Below are 19,010 nucleotides of genomic sequence, written 5' to 3' on the forward strand. Positions count from 1 at the left end.
GATTATTTTAAACAACTATTGGAATCTCAAAACAAACAGATTAAAGTTTTTGAAAATAAAGTGACACTCAGTAAAAGGGTACAGGAAGCAAGTTATTTAGTAGATTTAAGATAAGTTCACTCGAGAATGTTTAAAAAACAGTGAAAACCTGGACAAAGAGCACACCAATCTCCTGCTACATACAGAAATCCGGTGGCTTAGCAGAGGAAAAGTTTTCAACAGGGTGTTTGAGCTGAACGGTGAATTGCAGGAGTACTTTCAAGAAAATGGAAGAGCAGATTTTGCTAAGTGCTTTTAAGTTGAAGAATGACTGCAGCTATTAGCCTGCTTAACAAACATTTTTCATCATATGAATTGGTTTGAACAAGTCTCTTCGATGTCCTGGAGAAAAAGTTTTGACTTCAAGTGACAAGATTTTTTAACATAAAAGTCAACTGAATCTTTGGAAAAATCATGCTGCAAAAGGAAATCTTGAAACGTTTCCACTGCTGCTTGGGCTTGAGGGTGAGGAAGGATATCAAAAAGTCTTGAGTCTTATTGCAAGCCACCTGGAAGAACTGCAAAACAAAATTGAACAGTATTTTTCCTCCCTTTCAACACAAGTTTATGACTGAGTGAGGGACCCTTTCTCTGAATCTTCTATCAGCCTGTGAACTTGACTTTGAGAGAAGGGGAAGAACTCTATGAGCTACACGCTGATCATGCACTCAAGATGAGATTTACCGACCTGCCCCAGACAAGTTCTGAATTTCTGTGAAAGAAAAGTATCCTGCCATTCATAGGAAAGCAATGAACATTTTGCTACAATTTTCAACTTCTTTCATGTATCAACAAGCTTTTTCTTGTTTAAAAAGCATCAAGAGCAAGGATAAAGATCACCCCATTTCTGTTGATGGTGAAATCTGTGTGTGCTTATCTCAAGTTTGACCCAGAATTGAAAAAAAAATTATGTTTTCCTTATTATTTTTTAAATTTTATAAAAGAGAAAAGAGTAATTTCAAGAAAGCTAAGCTAAGCTTAACTATCTGTTTTTTTTCCAAGAAAGATTGGCTAAAAATTCATTCTCTACTCAAAAAATCATTGTCAATTATTTTTTGGATTATTATATCTACAGCTTACTGATCACACTAATGTACCGTGAACTGTAGGTATAATAATTTTTATGCAGGGGTTCCCTGAGACCTGAAAATTATTTCAAGAGTTCTTCCGGGGCAAAAAGGTTGAGAAAGGTTGGTCCCTATCTAGGCAAAGCCTGCTCCCATCTTTAATATACAGCACTTTTGAGTTAACTTATTGAGATTTTCTCTCTAATTTTCTCAATAGATAGCAATTCAAATAATATATGACATCTTTCCAGTTCAAGGCAACCAACACATTGCTATTTTGAGGATAAATAGTTTTGATTACTAGTGTGATGTAGCAACATTTTCAAATTGTTTCCATGTGAAATGACATTTGAAAAGTACTGAAATACTGGAATTGTCATAAAAGTTGTTAGTAAAGTTCCATACTTACAATAAGAAAACACTAGTTGATACATTTCAAAGTACTGATTAGCTAAAAGAGAAAAAGAGGCAAAAGGGGAGAAATGGTGAAGACAAAGAATATGAACAGTTAAGAATTAGATTAAATGATAAAACATAAAATAGAAATAATCAATTGAAATGTAAAATAGGGATTGTTAATTATTTGTATCATTTCTTAATTGAACCATACATTCTCCATATTAAAAATATTCCAAATGTCAGTCAAAATTTTAAATTACTAAATGAAAACTCACATTACTTAGTTAGCTCTGAAATGAGACACATGATACCCTTTCACTTGAATACAACAAATAAGATGTTTATTAAGTATCAGTGCTGGTAAATTACTTTTGTGCATGTTATACAGTTTTACAACATGCTCTGCAGAATAAGTCAAAGTGCCACAGTTGAGGTCCTTTTATAGCATGTATATTTGTTAAACGCCACCACAAATGACTGTACAAAAAGTTGTAGATGACAGTGCTATATAGATAACCGTCATTGACTGGTTGTTACAAATAGGGAAAAAATCATAAGGATTACAGTATTTCCACAAAAAAATCTATGAAAAGTGTTTCATCTCTGTTGTGTAGAACTGAAGGATTCTTTATTTTGTTTGTATTTTAGAAAGCCATGGAAGAAAGGAGATGTGTGTGCAGACACTCAAGACTACACTAGTGTGAACATTGCACAATATATTTGTTCACTATTTTTAAGCCAATGACAGAGGCGACATGAGTATTTCAACTCACAAAAATGTCATGTTCAAGAATTCAATGACTACTTTGTGAACTGACCCATGTGCATTTGCTGAATTTCTAGGGAATTGTTCCCTAATATATCACTGCATTTAATCAGCTATAAAGACTATATAGTCATAGTTATAGAGTACTCCAGCATAGAAACGGGCTCTTTGGCCCATCGTTTTAATGTTTGCCCTATGTGTCCACCAAAGAGATATGCTGAAATTAAATTTCTCACCTTAACTGCTCAAGCTATTTTATTTGATTTTATTCTTATCAGGTAAGATTACGCAGGGTGGGTAATATATTGGCATGGATAGGTGTGTGGAAAAAGTGCCAGTAATTTCTTGTCATGAAGGTCAGTGCTGGGACTTTAACTATTTACAATCCAGGACATGAACTTGGATAAAGGAACCAAATGAACAGTAGTCAACTTTGCTGATGATCCGAAGTCAGAAGGAAGAGCAAGCTGTGAGGAGGACATTAAGAACCTGCAGAGGGATATTGATAGGTTATATGAGTGGGCAGAATGCCAGCTGATAGAATACAGTATAGGAAAATATGAGGTTATTCTTTCTGGAGGTAAGAATGAAAGGATATTATTAACAGAACAGGATCTGCACAGGCCAAGGGACTGCCTGAACTTGGTTTCGGGGGTACGGAATACAAGAGGGTAATGTCCATGCAAATTATCGGATGCCCAGGACACCAAACCTAGAGAACTGTGTATATTTTTATCTCCATATTTAAAGGAGGATACATTTGCATTGGAGTAATACCAAGTTGGCGCATAAAGTTGATTCCTGGAATGAAGGGGTTGACATATGAAGAATGGTTGAGCAAATTGTCTCAATTTTGTGTTTAAAAATTAAGAGGAGATTTTGTTGAAACATCTCAGAATTTGAAGTTCTACCTACCCAGATTACCCAAAAATTGTACTTACCACTCAATATAGTTCTAAATACCACTAAAAGAAAAAAGATCCCCATAGGAGACCTTCACACTTTTTGTGGTATCTAGAAATAGGGAGCATAGTTTCACACTAAGGGGTCGCCATTTAAGAAATAGATTAGAAAAATTTTTTCCTCCCAAAGATTCTTTAGAATTCTCCGTCTCAGCAGAGTTAATTAATATTTATGTACAAGGCAGGGATTCACAGACGCTGCTGTACAGGGCCATGGAGAGAAAGGGAAGTTGAGGCCAAGATCATATCAGCCATTATCTTATTGAATGATAACCTGGGCTCTGTGTGGCTCATTGGCCTGTTCCGTTCCCACCTCTTGTTTCAGGTTATTTTCGCCCTTTGGTGTGACCTTCTCGCTCTAAGAAGGAGAGTATCTGGCGACCTTCAGACAACTGATTGTCCACTGAGTAAACAACTTGTTCTCTACTGAATTGCAGTTAACTCAGTTATTTTATTTATTTGAGTAACCTTAGTATAAATGCCGATCGAATGCCTTTCCTAATTTAAGATCAGTCGGCACTTTGTGATTGTATGAATTACTCAAGATGGTTCAGAACTTAAACTTTGGAGGAACTAAGCCGGTCGAAGAGCACCTGGGGTTGGAAAGGAACTGTCGACGTTTCAGATGCAGACCCCGCATCTCGACGCTCCCCGGCCCGCTGAGTTCCTCCTGTAGTTTCGGTTTGCTTCAGATTCCAGCGTCGGCCGTCTTTCATGTCTCCGGTCTTATTCTAACAATGACCACTAGGGGGTGTCCGAGAGCTGCCCACTGCGCTGGTTCCACTCCCAACAGCAAGAAGTGTTATGTACTTTCTCTCACAGATATGACTAAAATATATATAACAAAGGACGTGGTCAGCTGTCATTTAATGGCTGGACCTGATTTATATAAGATATGTAAACAGCATAGTAACTTAATTTTTGGTATCGGTTCAGGACTGGGAATTCGGGAGATCTGGCAACAAATTTGTCCACTTCATGCTTTCTAAATGGCAAGCTTTCTCCTGTGTGAAGTAATTTGCTACCTTTCCCCCCTTTACGCAACAGACAAGGTCAGGTTGGGGAAGGTGAGCAACCCCCGGAAGAGCGGACACACCACAGACAGCAGTGGTGGAGTCTAGAGCAACACACAAACCGCTGGAGGAACTCGGCAGGTCAGGCAGCATCCTGGTTTCGGGTCTCCACCCAAAGCTTCCACAATTCCTATCCTCTCACAGATACCGCTTGATCCGCTGAGTTCCTATAGCACCTTGTGTGTTTCCCGAGAAAAGAGGATTATCTGAGTCCGTTTTCTCCTCGTCAACCAGCAGGACCCAGTGCTGCAACCTCGAGAGGGTTCCTCAAGGTAAAAGAAACCAGGCGAAATCCACGTGAACTTCTGTGCGTAATTTGAAGGAATCGAATGTTACTGTATGGATCTAGGCGAGAAAGTCCAACCCTACGAAACACACCAATTTTAGAAATCTATTCAACAAGCCATAACTCTCCAAGAAATTCCGAGGAGTTATCTCGTGAAGCCGGAAGAAGAGATATGAGAAAGCAGCAGGGATATCAAACAATCTGCCTGAGGAACTCAGCGAGTGGAGCAGCATCCGGGGAGTGGGGGAGAAATGTCGAGGATTTGGGTCGTTTCCAGTAAACGGGATAAGTTTGGCGTTGAGGGAGTGCCCGAGGTCCTGTTCTCCATTTCAAGAAACCAGCGAGAACCATACCCATACGTTATGCTTTAAGCACGCCATTCAAGGGCGTCGATTCTCCGTGTTCGAGCCTCCTCTCGATTAGTGTTTAAAAAGCAACTCGTTTTGCGTCATAGCATCTCCTGTGCGGTATCGTGAAAGCTCTTGAATCCATTCCGTTTCTCGGTCACCGTGTAAGTCTTCGCATGAAAGGCGACAATCGCAGCTCTGGGTAATACAAAGGCCAGCTCATTGTCGGAGTCTGTTAATACAGTTTGTATGTGGGAAACCGGTCGCAATCGTTCTCAAATCGCCTGATGTCAGTCAGCTTGTTTGCATTTGAATCGGCTGGGATCAGTTCCGTCCACTGACAATCTCCAGGCGGGCTCACTGTCAGCAGGTGACCGAAGTTACATCTGAAGTGAAATCAAATTCATTATGTCCCAGCCAAAGTTCAGGCAGCTCGTCCACTCGATCCAAACCCAATTCCAGCACTAAGGTCATGAGCACGTCCTCATCTATGAGATCCGTGTCGATGATGCCCGGGGCATGTGGGGCTGGAGCTCCCGGGATGGCCTGTGCCGGGGACTGGACAGCACCCGATGCCTGGTTGTCTCCAGACGGCGGGGCGGGCTGCAGCGCCGAGCTGTGGTACTGGCTGTTGAGTTTCTGCAGCTGGAAGCTGGCCAACAGCTGCGGGCCGTGCAGGGTGAACTGTTGCTTCTGCACCCCGCACGAAGCGATCAGCCCCGCGTTAAACTGCCCACTGGGGCCGCTGGGAACCCTGCTCCGAATCACCGAACCTCCGTAGTGCAGCATGGCGACCGTTTCACACTCCTTCAGTCCCGGGTACACGAGGGAACTCATCGACCAGCAGAGACCAGACAGGGGCCTGAAAGGGGGAGGAGAGGGAAATAAAAAATAGTTTTACCAAGGATAAGCATAAAGACTGCCCCTTAATCTTCATCAAGGAACAGACACCATAAATATGTTTATCCTAGGGCTTTTGAATCTTTGTTATTCTGCTGAAGGATCTCAACTCGCAGAGTTGCAAAGTTTCCTCTGACCTACATTTTGCAAATTATCTCCATAAAGAGAATGTTGCAAAGCAAGACACCAAGGCAGGCCAGAAATGAAGTTCTTGGGAAATGCTTCCCGTTGACGATATTTGAGGAGCAATTCATACTTGTTTTATATTGGTTGGTAGTGTGTCCTTCGGACAGTTTAGGAGGCGTAGTTCACATAATACCGACCTGAGCCGTTTTTGCGGACTGAACACTGACCTTGAAATAAATACACAAACAAATGTTCCCATTCTACATAGTGAGATACTAAAACTTATTTACAGTAAGAAAAAGTAACTGTTCGAGCTCTTCGACGTTATTGATTTTATTACGACCCTCAGCGTTCATTATAAATTAAATAAAGTCGTCCCGTGGATTTTAAATTTACTTTTAAGGAGACAGAGCTGTAACCTTTGACTGTGGCTGTAAACTCATATTTAAGAAGTATCGAGTGGAGCAATTCACTCGTCGGTAGGTGCTGGTAAATGGGAGTGGCATAGATTTGAGGGTCAGTATGGAGATGGTGGGCTGAACGGCCTGATACTTTAAACTCCTTCATGTAAGTAGCAATATTTCCCCTGGTTCCACACTCCGTCTTTTCTGACCAGATAGAAGGCAGCCATTGGCCGTCTGGTTGGTTTATTCCCGCTCTATGTGAAATCCCACCACCTTCATTCCCCAGTTATTCCTTGGTAACACATTCTCACCAGCATAACTATTAACATCCTCTCCCTGGTTCTCCCAACAGCCACCTATCGTTGGCACCCAAGATCAATGCTGTTTTTGCGTTGTTTCATACTGTCCGCCTCCCTCGTTTTTGGACGCCTTGTAAAATCCCACGGTGCCGCGGCGTTACCTTCTACAACTGTACAGTATTGAACTTTAGAAAGTAGAGAGGATATTGCCCCAACCATATACACTCTAATGGCTTAATTTTATCCTATATTAGTAACACAGTGCACTAGATACTTGGTAAGGATTAAATATGGATATAAAGGTGAAGGCAGAACGTATGGGAACAATCAGAGATCTACCTGTTTTTAATGCAAGGATACGATGAATTTATGTTAATATCCACAACGTGAAAATGTCACAAAACCCAATGGGATGATTTTTGATTTTGATCCCCCCCCCCCAATCCAGGGGATTTGACTCATATTGGTCACTTGATAAATATTCAGTTTGTCGAGAGAATCTGATCGTTCTAGCTCCAGCTGTTGTCAGCAGGGTCAGATTTTGGATACGTCGAAACAGATTTATCTCCAACAGACGGGTGAACTCTGCACCGGCTCCGTGAAACCACCAAGCCGGAAGCTCCTTCCATTGCCACTGATATCGATTAGATGTCGTTATTCTTTTTTCTAACTCTGGTGTCCGAAATTCAAATTGTTGTGAACAAGCACGGGGCGTCAAACAAAGGGGAAAGGGAGATCTGTGACCCATGTGAACGCAAACCCACTCTCCCCGTGGATGATGCCCAGGGTTAGCGTCTCTTCCAGACGTGATCCGCTATGGGCACTGGTTCTCCCTACAACCCCTCGTCCCCCTTCCCGAGAATGTGGCCCTCAAATACCCAGCTCCTTCGCGATGCGACCCTGCCCCAACTGGTGCTGCGTGGGCCCCGCTCTCCACAAGATCCGGATCGCTTCTCACAGGCGAGCGCTCAGTTCAGAACCGCTCTCTCCTGTCCTTTACTGGGTCCAAGCACACGGTTAGATACATCAAAGTCAATTACTTGCAGCGTAGACGCAGATGCTCTCTCGCTCAGAGTCCTGACGAAGGCAGAGTTAACAGGAGTTCACTCCGGTCCTACAGAGTAGGACAGAATGATCCCCACTTCATCGAATCGTCTCCGCGCTCCGCTCCCTCCGTCAATCCCCAAGTGCAATGAAAGAGCTTTTCATTGGTCTCCGCACTTTATTCTGTCCCAGTCCCATCAGCATTCACTGACTCGAAGTACAGATTTCACCCGAGCAAGGAGACTGGAAAATCTGGTCTGGATTTCAGTGCCGAGGGATACACATACGAGGCACGTTTGAAGTGTGGTAACTGTTATAATGTGGCCTTTTCGCAGATCGATCCGATAGAAACAAACGATCACCAGAGGGAGGAGCGATATTACCAACAAGTAGTGTGCCGCCGTGCTGATTGAAGAGGACAAAAGCAAAACCCCTCAACCCGTCTTATTAACTGAAACTGCACATGAACCAGCTCATGACTAGTGACAGAACCTACACATAAACACTGATGTTACTTATATGACGATAATACCCATGAAAACTCGGATGGAGATAAACACCCACAAGGAGAACACAAAACAGGAGCAAAAACATATATTGATTTTAATTATCATGTATCAAAAATTGCTACTGATCCACTAACTTGACTTGGCATTGCTCAGTGCTCAGTGATTAGGAAATCAATCCCTTGTCATTATTACAGCTGGAGTCAGGATCCACTGGCAGAAATAGTACTGTCTGATTGCTATCTGCCGATCTATATTAGCTTGTGTAGGACAAGCCTCCAGTCCAGTTTGCCCACTGCAAAGCCTGTGCCAAGGCAGAGAAGAACGTGGAGCAAATGGACGAGTGAATCAATACAAAGGAGAGTGGTCAAAATTAAACCGACCCCCCCCAGGTGATTTTTAAGGGCAACATTCACAACGGGGGGGGGGCAATTCCATCCGAGCACAGTGGGTATCAGATAGGGCGAGGAATAATTTTGAGATGAGTGCAACTTGTTGCCATTCATGGACACAGGTTCCGAATCCCTGATATTCACCACACGTGCAAATTGTATATTCATGGCAGTGAAAAATAGTTACCATTAATAACTGTAATCCTATTACTCACTTCCCTATTCTTCCTAATCGTGTAGTCAGCATCATCCGCCTGAGGAGAACATGGATATTGGATGAAAGGAAACTTAAATTAGAAAATTTCTTCTGACATTTGGACACAGAAAAACTCAAGAAATATCAGTCCACCCCATATTTATCTTTTTCACCCCCCTGACCTTCACCTCTGAATATATTTGTGATCCTTCAGTTCAGAGCACCATCCATTCCTTTTGACAGTGTGGAAGTAGAAGCACTTGAGATACCCAAAGGTTTAAGTTCAGTTTTCAGCCAGCAGATTGAAGAGCTTGGGCCATAGGTTGTAGGAAACCATCAGCAAATGAGCAAGGAGTAAGCATGTACGAGCAGAAGGAAATTACTAACAATTATCATCCCGCAACATCAAAATCACCAATTCTGATAGAAAGACGATTAAGCTGAAATACCACCCAAATTTCTCTTTCTGGAGATGCTGCCCAGCCGTAATCATATAAAATATTACAGACTGACGATTGCTCTAAAACTGCCCAAGACTGCCACCAGTCCATCATGCTTGCCATACACATGGCTCCATGTTTTGCAACAGCCCAGATCAGCTCCAGAAAGGGCAGATGTTCAGGGCTTTTGCACAAAAGTAGCTGTCTAATTGGCACTTCAATAACAGTATGTCTCAGTATTCAGGACAACTTGGAGACCACCCGTTACACACACTTACTTTTCAATGCCATCCTGTGTAATGCTGCACATTGCAAACTATATTTCTTTCCAATGGGAAAGTTCCCTGTAGATTCGTCATTACCATAACCAGTTTCTTTGCTGTTGCGCTTTATCCTGCTGACAGTAATGTAACTCTGGATTTGCTTGCATATTTTTTCAATTTCTATTTACCAAATTCATACAAAGCACCCACCTACCAGCACTTGTATACTGATCAACAGCTTTATTTGTAACAGTCAAGCAAGATTGGTGAACAAAAGACGTATCAACTGGCTTCATTGAGAAATTGAGCACTCAAAGCAATCTGGAGTGATTTGCCTTGGCGTTGAAAGATGAATACGGTGCACTTTAGTATAGGTGGAGTCTTCCATTCTTTTCAGTTTCCACACATAATAGGAATTTCCAGCAGTTTGTGAAAGAACACCATCTGGTCCCCTTCCTGCATCTGGCAGGATGCTTTGTTCTAAGATTGAAATGTCTCTGCTCTGAGACATTTGGGTTAGAGGACTCAATCCGTGACGCCTCTGGCAAGGCGCCCATAGGAACTTAAGTGATTCATTTGGACTGTTGAAGCATTCTGGGGGTACTTCAGTCCAAGTCTTCAATCAGTCCTTGTCTGGGAGAAATTGCTACTTTGACCACTTTGCCAATCAAGATCTTGTTTACCATGCATTCACCTGATTAAATTCTGGTGCTTTACAATATTTTACCTTGCTTGGTAGACTGCCAGTGAGATTGTAGGTAACTATTTGAACAACACCTCTTTGCAAGCCTTAAATACTCAGTAAGCCTATTTGGATAGAGAGCAGTTAATACAACTGTCTGCAGCCAACCATAATTGTAAACAATATGTGGAGATGTAACAGCCCCAATCAAAGCTTCTGTGACAACAAGTTTAGTGCTGACACCAAGGCAGCCTTCCGGGCAGCAGATTCTTTACACATTAACATTCTGCATTCTACCTCTATCTCTGCTTGAGCACTAAAATGGATTCCTTTTTTTTTGATCAATTTTTAGTCCCATCACAATACCCCCACTCTTCACCCCAATCTACATCAAGGGAAGACAGCACACCTCTGGGCAAACAAAATCTTGTCTGGGATACGTTGGTCTAGAAGTAAACAAAAGGCAACATCACACAGCTCCAAGAAGTGATGCTGAAATTCCAGAACAACAGTGACAGCAGAGAACAGCTAACAGGCATGAAGTAAACAGGGACTCAAAGTTACATGATTTTTTAAATGGCTACTTTGTCAGTAATTCCAACATCAGAATTGATCCATGACATAATAGACTGGTGTATTTTCTGATATAAAAACCAAAAATGCCGGCAATCCTCAATAGGTCAGAAACCATCTGTGGGAGGACAAACAGACGCTTTGCCAGCTCTTTGCCAGTTAGCTATTCCATCTTTCATAAAACTCAATAGACACATAGATGACAGTTATTTGAAGTTGTGTTTCAAATTTGAAAACCATCTCTCCAACGAGATGAAAGAACAATTACTAAATCTATTGACTCATGTACTCAAAACAAAATCCCTTTTACAAGAAAGCACCGAATGATCTAAAACTGTAATTCTCGCCCAGTTTTTACTGAGGAATATAGCTGCTAGCACTGAACTATTGCATTTCTCGTGCTATGCAACAGAAAGTTCAGGAATCATACACAAATGTAGAAAGAAGCCTGAGCTTCTCGATAAGTGGGGAGCTTTGCTGGTCCTCCTCTGTGGCTGGACTCCTCATGGAGTCTAGTGGCAGGGTGTAAACCTGCTGAAATTACACCCAGCTTGGTACTGTGGAATCTGCCTGGCCTGCTGCATTCACCAGCAACTTTGATGCATGTTGCTTGAATTTCCAGCATCTGCAGAATTCCTTGTGTTTACTGTGGAATCTGTTCACTCATCCTGCTGCACATCAAAACGAGGGCAAAAACAGCATTCATTTCAATAGAGATAGAAGGCTATGTAGGATTTAGGTAAAGGCAATTCATATTATTTAATTAATTTATTGACTTTTCTGTACTGCTGTAAAGTTTTTAATTGTTTGAATAATTTAATAACTTGAATTCTTTCAATGTTTCTGAATGTGAGTAGCATTCGATTTTTTTTTGCACTCTGTAAACCCACATGATTTAGGGCCTGGGGCAGCTTCTACAGGAAGTGTTCCTGAGGTGATTCTCCCAAAACAAGTGTAGAGAAGTGTGGATGGCTGACTACAGCCAGGAAATTCTGGTTCATTGACACAGATATTAACCCAAATGTACACTGTTATAATTACGAAACTAATGTCTGCCATGGCAAGGATAGTTGAGCTGGGAAAAGATTCCTATTACACTAAGTGGCCACTTTATTCGGTACCTCCAGTACCTAACAAAGTGGCCACTAAGTGTATGTTCATGGTCTTCTGCTGCTGTAGCTCATGCACATCGAGGTTCAACACGTTGAGTGATCAGAGATGTTCTTCTGCTTTGCACACCTTGAAGCATTCTGGCCTCTCTCATTAACAAGGCGTTTTCACCCACAGAACTGACACTCACCAGACAATTCTCTTTTACTTTTCACACCACTCTCTGTAAACCCTGTATACTGTTGTGCATGAAAATCCCAAATCAGCAGTTTCTGAGATACTCAAACAATTCCCCTTGACACCAACAATCAATGCATGGTAAAATCTCTTAGATTTCATTTCTTTAGCATTCTGATGTTTGGTCTGAACATCTGAACCTCTTGACGACGTCTGCATGCTTCTTTGCATTGTGGCTACCACATGATTGGGTGATTAGCTGTTTGCATTAACAAGGTGTACAGGTGTACCTGATAAAGTGGCCACTGAGTGTATGTTGAGGATTGTTGATCTTGGTTTTATTTCTGGAAGAAGTTGTTATTTGGTAAGTGATATAGTCATGGAATGCTGTGTGTGCCCTTTACGTCTGTTTCCTGTTAAACATTTCCTGTTGCCAGTGATGATTTCATATGATCCGGAGCCTTGACCTGATCTATCCACTGGCAAACTGCTTAGCTGTATCGTCTGCTGGGTTTCTTATTTAGCATGAAGGTGGCCCTGTATTGCAGCTACATCAGACTGGAGCACCAAAGCTTTGTATGTGTCCAGTGCAATTTCCTACATGTCCTTCTGAACTAATTGAACTAGGATTGATCATTAGCTTGATAGTATCACTTCAGCTAAGGATAAGAATGGAAGGCAAGTTAGATAAGCAAAAGAGGGAAATAAAATTATAGTTAAAAAGGGGTGAGTGTAGGCTGAATGGGTAAAATCACCATTTCATTGCTAAGCCATGTAGATGCTCTCAGCTGGAAGATTTTGATTATTACAATTAAGCTCAGTTCCTCAAGTTACCAGGGTCACGAGAAAATAAATGAGCAGTGCTGTTTCAAGTTATCTTGAATGTGCACACAGAAGCAGGCTATCAGCTCATGCTGATATTTGTGCTCTTCTTAAGCTTCCTCTTTTATTTATCAGTGTAGTTTTCTCTTCTCTTTATGTGCTCATCTAATTTCCCTTGAAGTATAATATTTTTCAGCACACTTACACTCTAGATAAACCATTTCTTCTAAATTTCCTAATTTCATAGTGAATTTCATACTGAAAGTCTCCAATTTTGCTCTTCCTAATTTCTTCCTAATTTTATTTCTTCAGAAATAAAAACTGCCCCTTAGCATCGCCTATCTATTCAATTTTTAAAAATTATTTTAAGTCAAATTCTGTCTACATTTTCAGTTGCAATCCTGTATTTTCTAGTGAAAATTGTAACTATTCAATGAAGTCAAATTATGCCATTCCCACAGTGAATCAACACTTCCCATTTAGCACATGTATTTTTACATTTCCTCCTTTCCATTTTTGACTGCTCCTGCCTTTAGTTATTTTTTTGTCTGCATTCCCATACAGCTGCTGACAGCTCCAAAGATCAAGGCAGAAAGTCTCTTTTTTAAAAAAAAACTATGTCTTCTGGACAACACTGCTGCAACTCTGCAAAACTTTTAGATTGAGGTTCAGAGCCGTTAGTACAACAGCAGCTTGTAATCAGAAAACCAAAAAGAATGTAGATTGGTGCAAATTATGGATCTTTGAAAATATGGATACTGTTTATTGCTGATATTCGGTATTACACTCCTGAAGCAGCTGAAGAATACAGGGATGATTTCAAAGACTTTGCTTGCATTTTGACGCCGATCAATCATTCCATAGGACGTGGGTGCAGAATTAGGCCATTCAGCTCATCGAGTCTGCTCTGCCTTTTGAACATGACTGATTTCTTACTCCCTCTCAAACCCACTCTCCTGCCTTCTTCCCATAACACCCTTATCTGTCAGCCTCTGCTTTAAATATACCCAATGACTTGGGGCCTCCACAGCCACCTGTGTCAATGAATTCCACGGATTCACTGCTCTCAGGCTGAATAAATTCCTCATTTGTGAGTCTGAAAGAGAAAGTTAACAAGCCAGTCACCTACAGAATAGGTCAGCTTCTCACCTGGACACCAACACCATCATATCTGACTGGTATACTGTATGTTGCTTTTTTCACAACAACCTATGTGTAATGTAGTCAATTGCATGCTTATACACGTGCTTGGTCAGTGCCGCTGTAGTGCAGGAAAACCTGATTTAAATGATTCAGTTTTTAAGCAGAGGTTTTTTAAATGGCATGGTCTATGATTTTTCTCTCCAGTATCCTGTGGATACAGTACATTTAAGATTTTCAGGAGTGTTTGAATGGACCATACTGTCCAGATACCACATTTAGAGAAGCAAACTACACTGTACCTGTAAAATCTAGTTACTGATTGACTTTGGGGGATTTAGGGCAGGTTTTGTGGGAATTGGAACTTCTCCTGACTGCTGTCCAATGATCTCTAGCAATCTGGCAATGTAAGATTATACGTACACAATAGATTTATTACAAAAAAAATATTTACAAAAGAAATTCTAGGAAGTGCTAACACTCCCGTAATCATCTGGTGACTAGTGCAAGAATGTATCTTTATCGGTCAACGCAGCAGGCCAGGCAGCATCTCTAGGAAGAGGTACAGTCGACATTTCGGGCCCAAAATATCGACTGTACCTCTTCCTAGAGATGCTGCCTGGCCTGCTGCATTCACCAGCAACTTTTATGTGTGTTGCTTGAAATTCCGGCATCTGCAGATTTCCTCGTGTTTACATATCTTTATATTTATTTATATTTGGGGATCAGGGCATCTGTGGGTAATAATACCTCTTGAAAAGTTTTTCCAGGCTGTTTCTATTTGTTAAACACTATACTTGATAGTCCCACAATGTAGACTAGGCTGAATTGAACTGTAAGTAGCCCTGAGAATCCCAGATGAGCTAATCTCAGATTTATGCTGCTCCATTGCTGAACATCATATGGAGTCCAAAGGCAAGCCAGACACACTGAGGTTCCACAGCTTTACACTCGGAAACCAAGCTCTCTGATATGACACCCGATTTGAATAGGCAATTCCAACCTAAAAATTAAAGATAATTTAAAAAATAAACAAAACTTAAATATGTTAATTATTTGCAATGATGTTCCTAATGGAAAATTTCTGAATATTTTCAGAAAATTTCTGAGAAAGGGACTGTCTAAAATGAGCAAAGAAACCCCGTTAAAGGAGTAGATTCTGAAAGTAACGAACAATCATTGGCATTTTAAATTTTTTTATTAATGACTATTTATTCTACATTTTCTGATTACCATAAGTCTGCAAAAATGAGAAACAGTAACAGGAACAATGTAAAAAATACCATTTGATTTCAACTCTTAACATTGATAAATTGCTAAACTCCTAAGGCTGAGGTATAATTACAACTTTATGTTTAAGACCCATTTAAATTGAACTTGGTTTAAATAAAATTAAAACCAACAGGCTGATGCTGGCAATTGAATGAATTGTTAAAAATGAATTGCTTCATTAACATCTACACATAACCTATAGCAATGCCACACAAGGGATTGTTTCTCACTTTAATAAATAAGGAATTTCATAGGAATGATTTAGTGAGTGTGATCCCTGCATTGAGCATTAAAGGGGCAGAAAATTATGAACATTTAGGAATTGGGGTCCAAAAACCAATTCCACGAGTTCCAAGCTGGATTGAATCCCCTACATGAGTTAATCCCAACACAGTCATGTCACCAGAAGAATTATGGTGTACGTAAAATCAGAAATGAAAGGTGTCTAATTTTCTTTTTCATTTTTCTTTCTCTCATTTAATTTATTGTCTTATCTGCTCTCTTCAGCCATCTTTAACTCTATTGGTGTTGCAATTAATTATCCACTGCTCTTTTGGATTTAATTCTGTCTCAGTTACCTTGATTGCACCCTAATTCCCTCCTCAAGTAATGTTAGCAAAAACTGATCATCTAATACCTGTATATTGAAGATTGTCACGCTTGCCTAAAAATAACTAGTCATTGCATTCCAACAGTGAGAAGCACAGAAACATTTTTAATTGACAAAACACTTTTCAATGCAAGTGCAAACAAAAACAACTTGCTTGCATTTTCTGTTGTCTTCTCTATTTATATGAAATACTTTAGACAAATGGAGTGTAGCTGTACATCAGCAGAACTCCAGAAAAAATAATTTTTCTGAAAATGTTCAAATGGTGAGAGTTGACGACATACTTAAGAAAAGCAGTCTAGATTTGAATGTGATTAGAGGACTCACCATGACTGATGTTTGAAGGTGTTTTACTTCAACAGAAGGTGGGACAATAACTACTGTGTTATCTAACTCTGTGCCCACCATGGAGCATAGCCCACCCAAATTATTAGGATCAATACCAGCAAACAACCAGTGGTTAAAATAGTATCTCTTTAGGCAATTTTGGTTCTTTACTGTTGTTGGGTTGAGTGACACTTGCCAGGCAGTACTCAGTGACCATAGTTGCTATCACGTCACACTTAAATCCACATAAGTGGAGCCGGTTTTCAATGCCATTAATATATGTTGTAAACTACAAGCAGCAATTCAACTTATCAGAATTCCCCAAGATCACATAATGGGAAGAAACAAAAGAATGGGTCTCCCTGACAGCCAGTTTCAGTAAATCTTGGGCAGTTTATTTTTGGATTTGGAGACTGGGCATTTGCAACAGTAGCATGCCTTGGCGAAATATGAAAATGGCTCACATTATACCATTTTACATCCACATTATAAATGAACTGCCTAATCTAGCAAAGCTTCCATGCTTTGTATGGCCCAAAGTAGCCTGCTAGTTAGCTACCTTATTGTTCCCAATGATCATTTTGTTTCATCATACAGTAATTTTCCATCAAATTCCCTCATGATATCAACAACACAGTTTTTAAATACTTTAAGTTAAGGACACTATTCATAATTTCAAATGGTTAGATTGTAATATTGATATCTTTTTTAAAAAAAAGTTTTAGAGTGAGATCTGGCATTCATCCAAGAGCACAGGAATTTCTAACTCTTGTCCTGACATGCCACATGTTAAGCTTATAAACACTTTCACTAATTTGTGGACATCAAATTGCTAACAGCAATGATGGTAGAATTCTAGTCCAAGATTTCTACAGCAACTGCAACATTTTTCAAACCTCCATCCATGTAACATTTAAACAGGACATATTGAGACTGTTTGAGTTCAAAGATGTCAGACATCTTTGAATGTCTGGGGCACTCTTGTCATACAGAGAAACCCAATTCTATGGTATCTAGGAGCAACTCCCTCACAAAGGAAGACCAGAGAATTTAAATATGACATTTTTACAGAAAGCCCCACCGTAAAAAAAACTCCAAAGAAAACAATGAGGAAAGAAGGATCAACTTATGGAGGTGGTATCCACAGTAAAGGACCAACTTTAACTTCTTTTATAGGATTCATTCCAATCCTGTTCTAACAAATGGCTTTATGAAGCGTACACCTTCTCCAGGTATTGTGGTCCATTCCTGCGACAGCAGGGACCCCCAACCCGCACACCATCTTCCAACCAGTCTTACTTCTTGAGTGGGAGAGGCTCCCTTGTATATTTCCTTGCTACCAACTTTGTTTGAGACCCTGAACTCCACTGAAAATTTAGCCAAGAAAAATGTCATGAAGAACAGTGCAGCGGAGCATTAAAATGTTAAATTGATATGTTACATTTTGAAAAGTCTTTTTTTGCAATTTTTCAACAGCAGATGAAATTGATTAAATAAATGCTTTCACAATAAGCCTAAAATGTTAATTGAATTCCTGAAAATGTAATTGACAAATTCCTTGGCCAACCAGAAATTAAACTGCAACTCCACTGAAGGTCACATTACAAAGAAGCAATTAAGATCAAATAAAAATATATTTACAACATGAGATTAACAAAATAAGCAAACACAATAAGATATGACAATTTTGGAATATTCAAGGTCTTTTCCCCTTAAAGTGTTAACTGAATCTTCAAGTTTCAATGAACATCTGTTGTCCTGGAACTTGCAAGTAATTTTGACCCATGTCTCCCCTGCAGCTACAGCAGGCACAGACTGCACGCAGTTAAAAGGTTTTGCAGCCTTCCGCTCATTCCCATTCAAATATTAAATTACATTCTTCAGATTTCCTGGAAAATACACACAAAAACACAATATTTTTACATAATCTTTTAACCTTGCTCCTCACAGATTAACTTCACCTTAAATTCCCCCCAAAGAATGAAGTTTCAGGACCAGCTGTATTCTCATTAGCTACAGAAACATTAATACTAGACAGAGCTCAAGCTTTGCTTTACTGTCTGCAGGTCAGAATATAGTTCAGTTTTGGATAATAATCTGGGGAAGATGGAACAATCCATGTGCTGACAATGCTTCATTTAAAAGTATTCATTTCAGTTCAGATCCAGGAAATACTCAAGCCAAATAACATACATCTTTGATAGATATAAAGATTAACTATATTCCAAATTATTTCCTTTTTATTGAAATTACTGACACCTTGTTAACTATTTTCAGCCGTAATAAAGACCAAAATTCAATTTTGAAATTCAATAAATTTACACAATCCCTTTCTTTGTAAAACCACCCACATTTAATAGCTAACAATGAATTATCGTCTTATTATGTCAGTAAGTTATTAGGATGAACTGTATTACACTAACAATTTAGAATTCACACACTTCTGCGGAAATGCAACCTCCTGAATTTAATTATATCCAAAACAATGGGTTAGTCAAGAATATTTCACGTGTCCAGTCGGTGTCCATTGAACACCCCCCCCCCCATTTAACTACCCTTGTGAATTTGGTGGGATGTCGTCTTCTCGAGCCACTCCAGATCAGATCGTGAATTAACTTCCACAATATTGCGAGGTTCCAGTACAATTTAGGGATAACTCTGAAGTGTCAATATTGCTGTGCACATTGCCATGAAGTATTTTGTAGACAACACACAGTGCCAATAGTAGAGCTGCTGTCTTACATCGCCAATGTCTCAGGGTCAACCCTGACATCTGGTACTGTCTGTG

At 40.1% G+C, this 19,010-nt stretch overlaps 2 protein-coding genes across 5 annotated transcripts in view; both read right to left on the bottom strand.

Moving 5' to 3' along the window:
- Nucleotides 1-492: 492 nt before the first annotated feature.
- cited1 (Cbp/p300-interacting transactivator, with Glu/Asp-rich carboxy-terminal domain, 1) lies at nucleotides 493-7,836 on the bottom strand. 2 transcript variants are annotated; one of them, XR_010019588.1, is made up of 3 exons: nucleotides 7,709-7,836; nucleotides 3,827-5,801; nucleotides 493-548 (listed from the first exon to the last, which is right to left on the bottom strand). XR_010019588.1 is itself a non-coding variant. In XM_063061367.1 (2 exons), the coding sequence occupies exon 2, from the start codon at nucleotides 5,774-5,776 to the stop codon at nucleotides 5,303-5,305; it is 474 nt and encodes a 157-aa protein (XP_062917437.1). In that variant the 5' UTR covers nucleotides 5,777-5,801; nucleotides 7,709-7,836; the 3' UTR covers nucleotides 1,871-5,302. The 2 variants fall into 2 exon arrangements, 1 of the variants encoding a protein (XP_062917437.1); XM_063061367.1 differs by lacking the exon at nucleotides 493-548 and having other exon boundaries at nucleotides 1,871-5,801.
- Nucleotides 7,837-15,200: 7,364 nt separating this feature from the next.
- Nucleotides 15,201-19,010, bottom strand: part of hdac8 (histone deacetylase 8) — an 85,924-nt gene continuing 82,114 nt past the window's right edge. For all 3 annotated transcript variants that reach the window (XM_063060645.1, XM_063060644.1, XM_063060647.1), the window contains one exon: nucleotides 15,201-18,111. In XM_063060645.1, the coding sequence (XP_062916715.1) occupies nucleotides 18,089-18,111 (23 nt within the window). In that variant the 3' untranslated portion in view covers nucleotides 15,201-18,088. The remainder of the gene's footprint in view (nucleotides 18,112-19,010) is intronic.

The sequence above is a fragment of the Mobula hypostoma genome, chromosome 10, assembly GCF_963921235.1.
Source record: "Mobula hypostoma chromosome 10, sMobHyp1.1, whole genome shotgun sequence".
Classification (NCBI taxonomy): domain Eukaryota; kingdom Metazoa; phylum Chordata; class Chondrichthyes; order Myliobatiformes; family Myliobatidae; genus Mobula; species Mobula hypostoma.

What these genes read in the sequence shown, in the direction of transcription:
- cited1 (XM_063061367.1), bottom strand. Translation starts at nt 5,776, where the DNA reads ATGAGTTCCCTCGTGTACCCGGGACTGAAGGAGTGTGAAACGGTCGCC.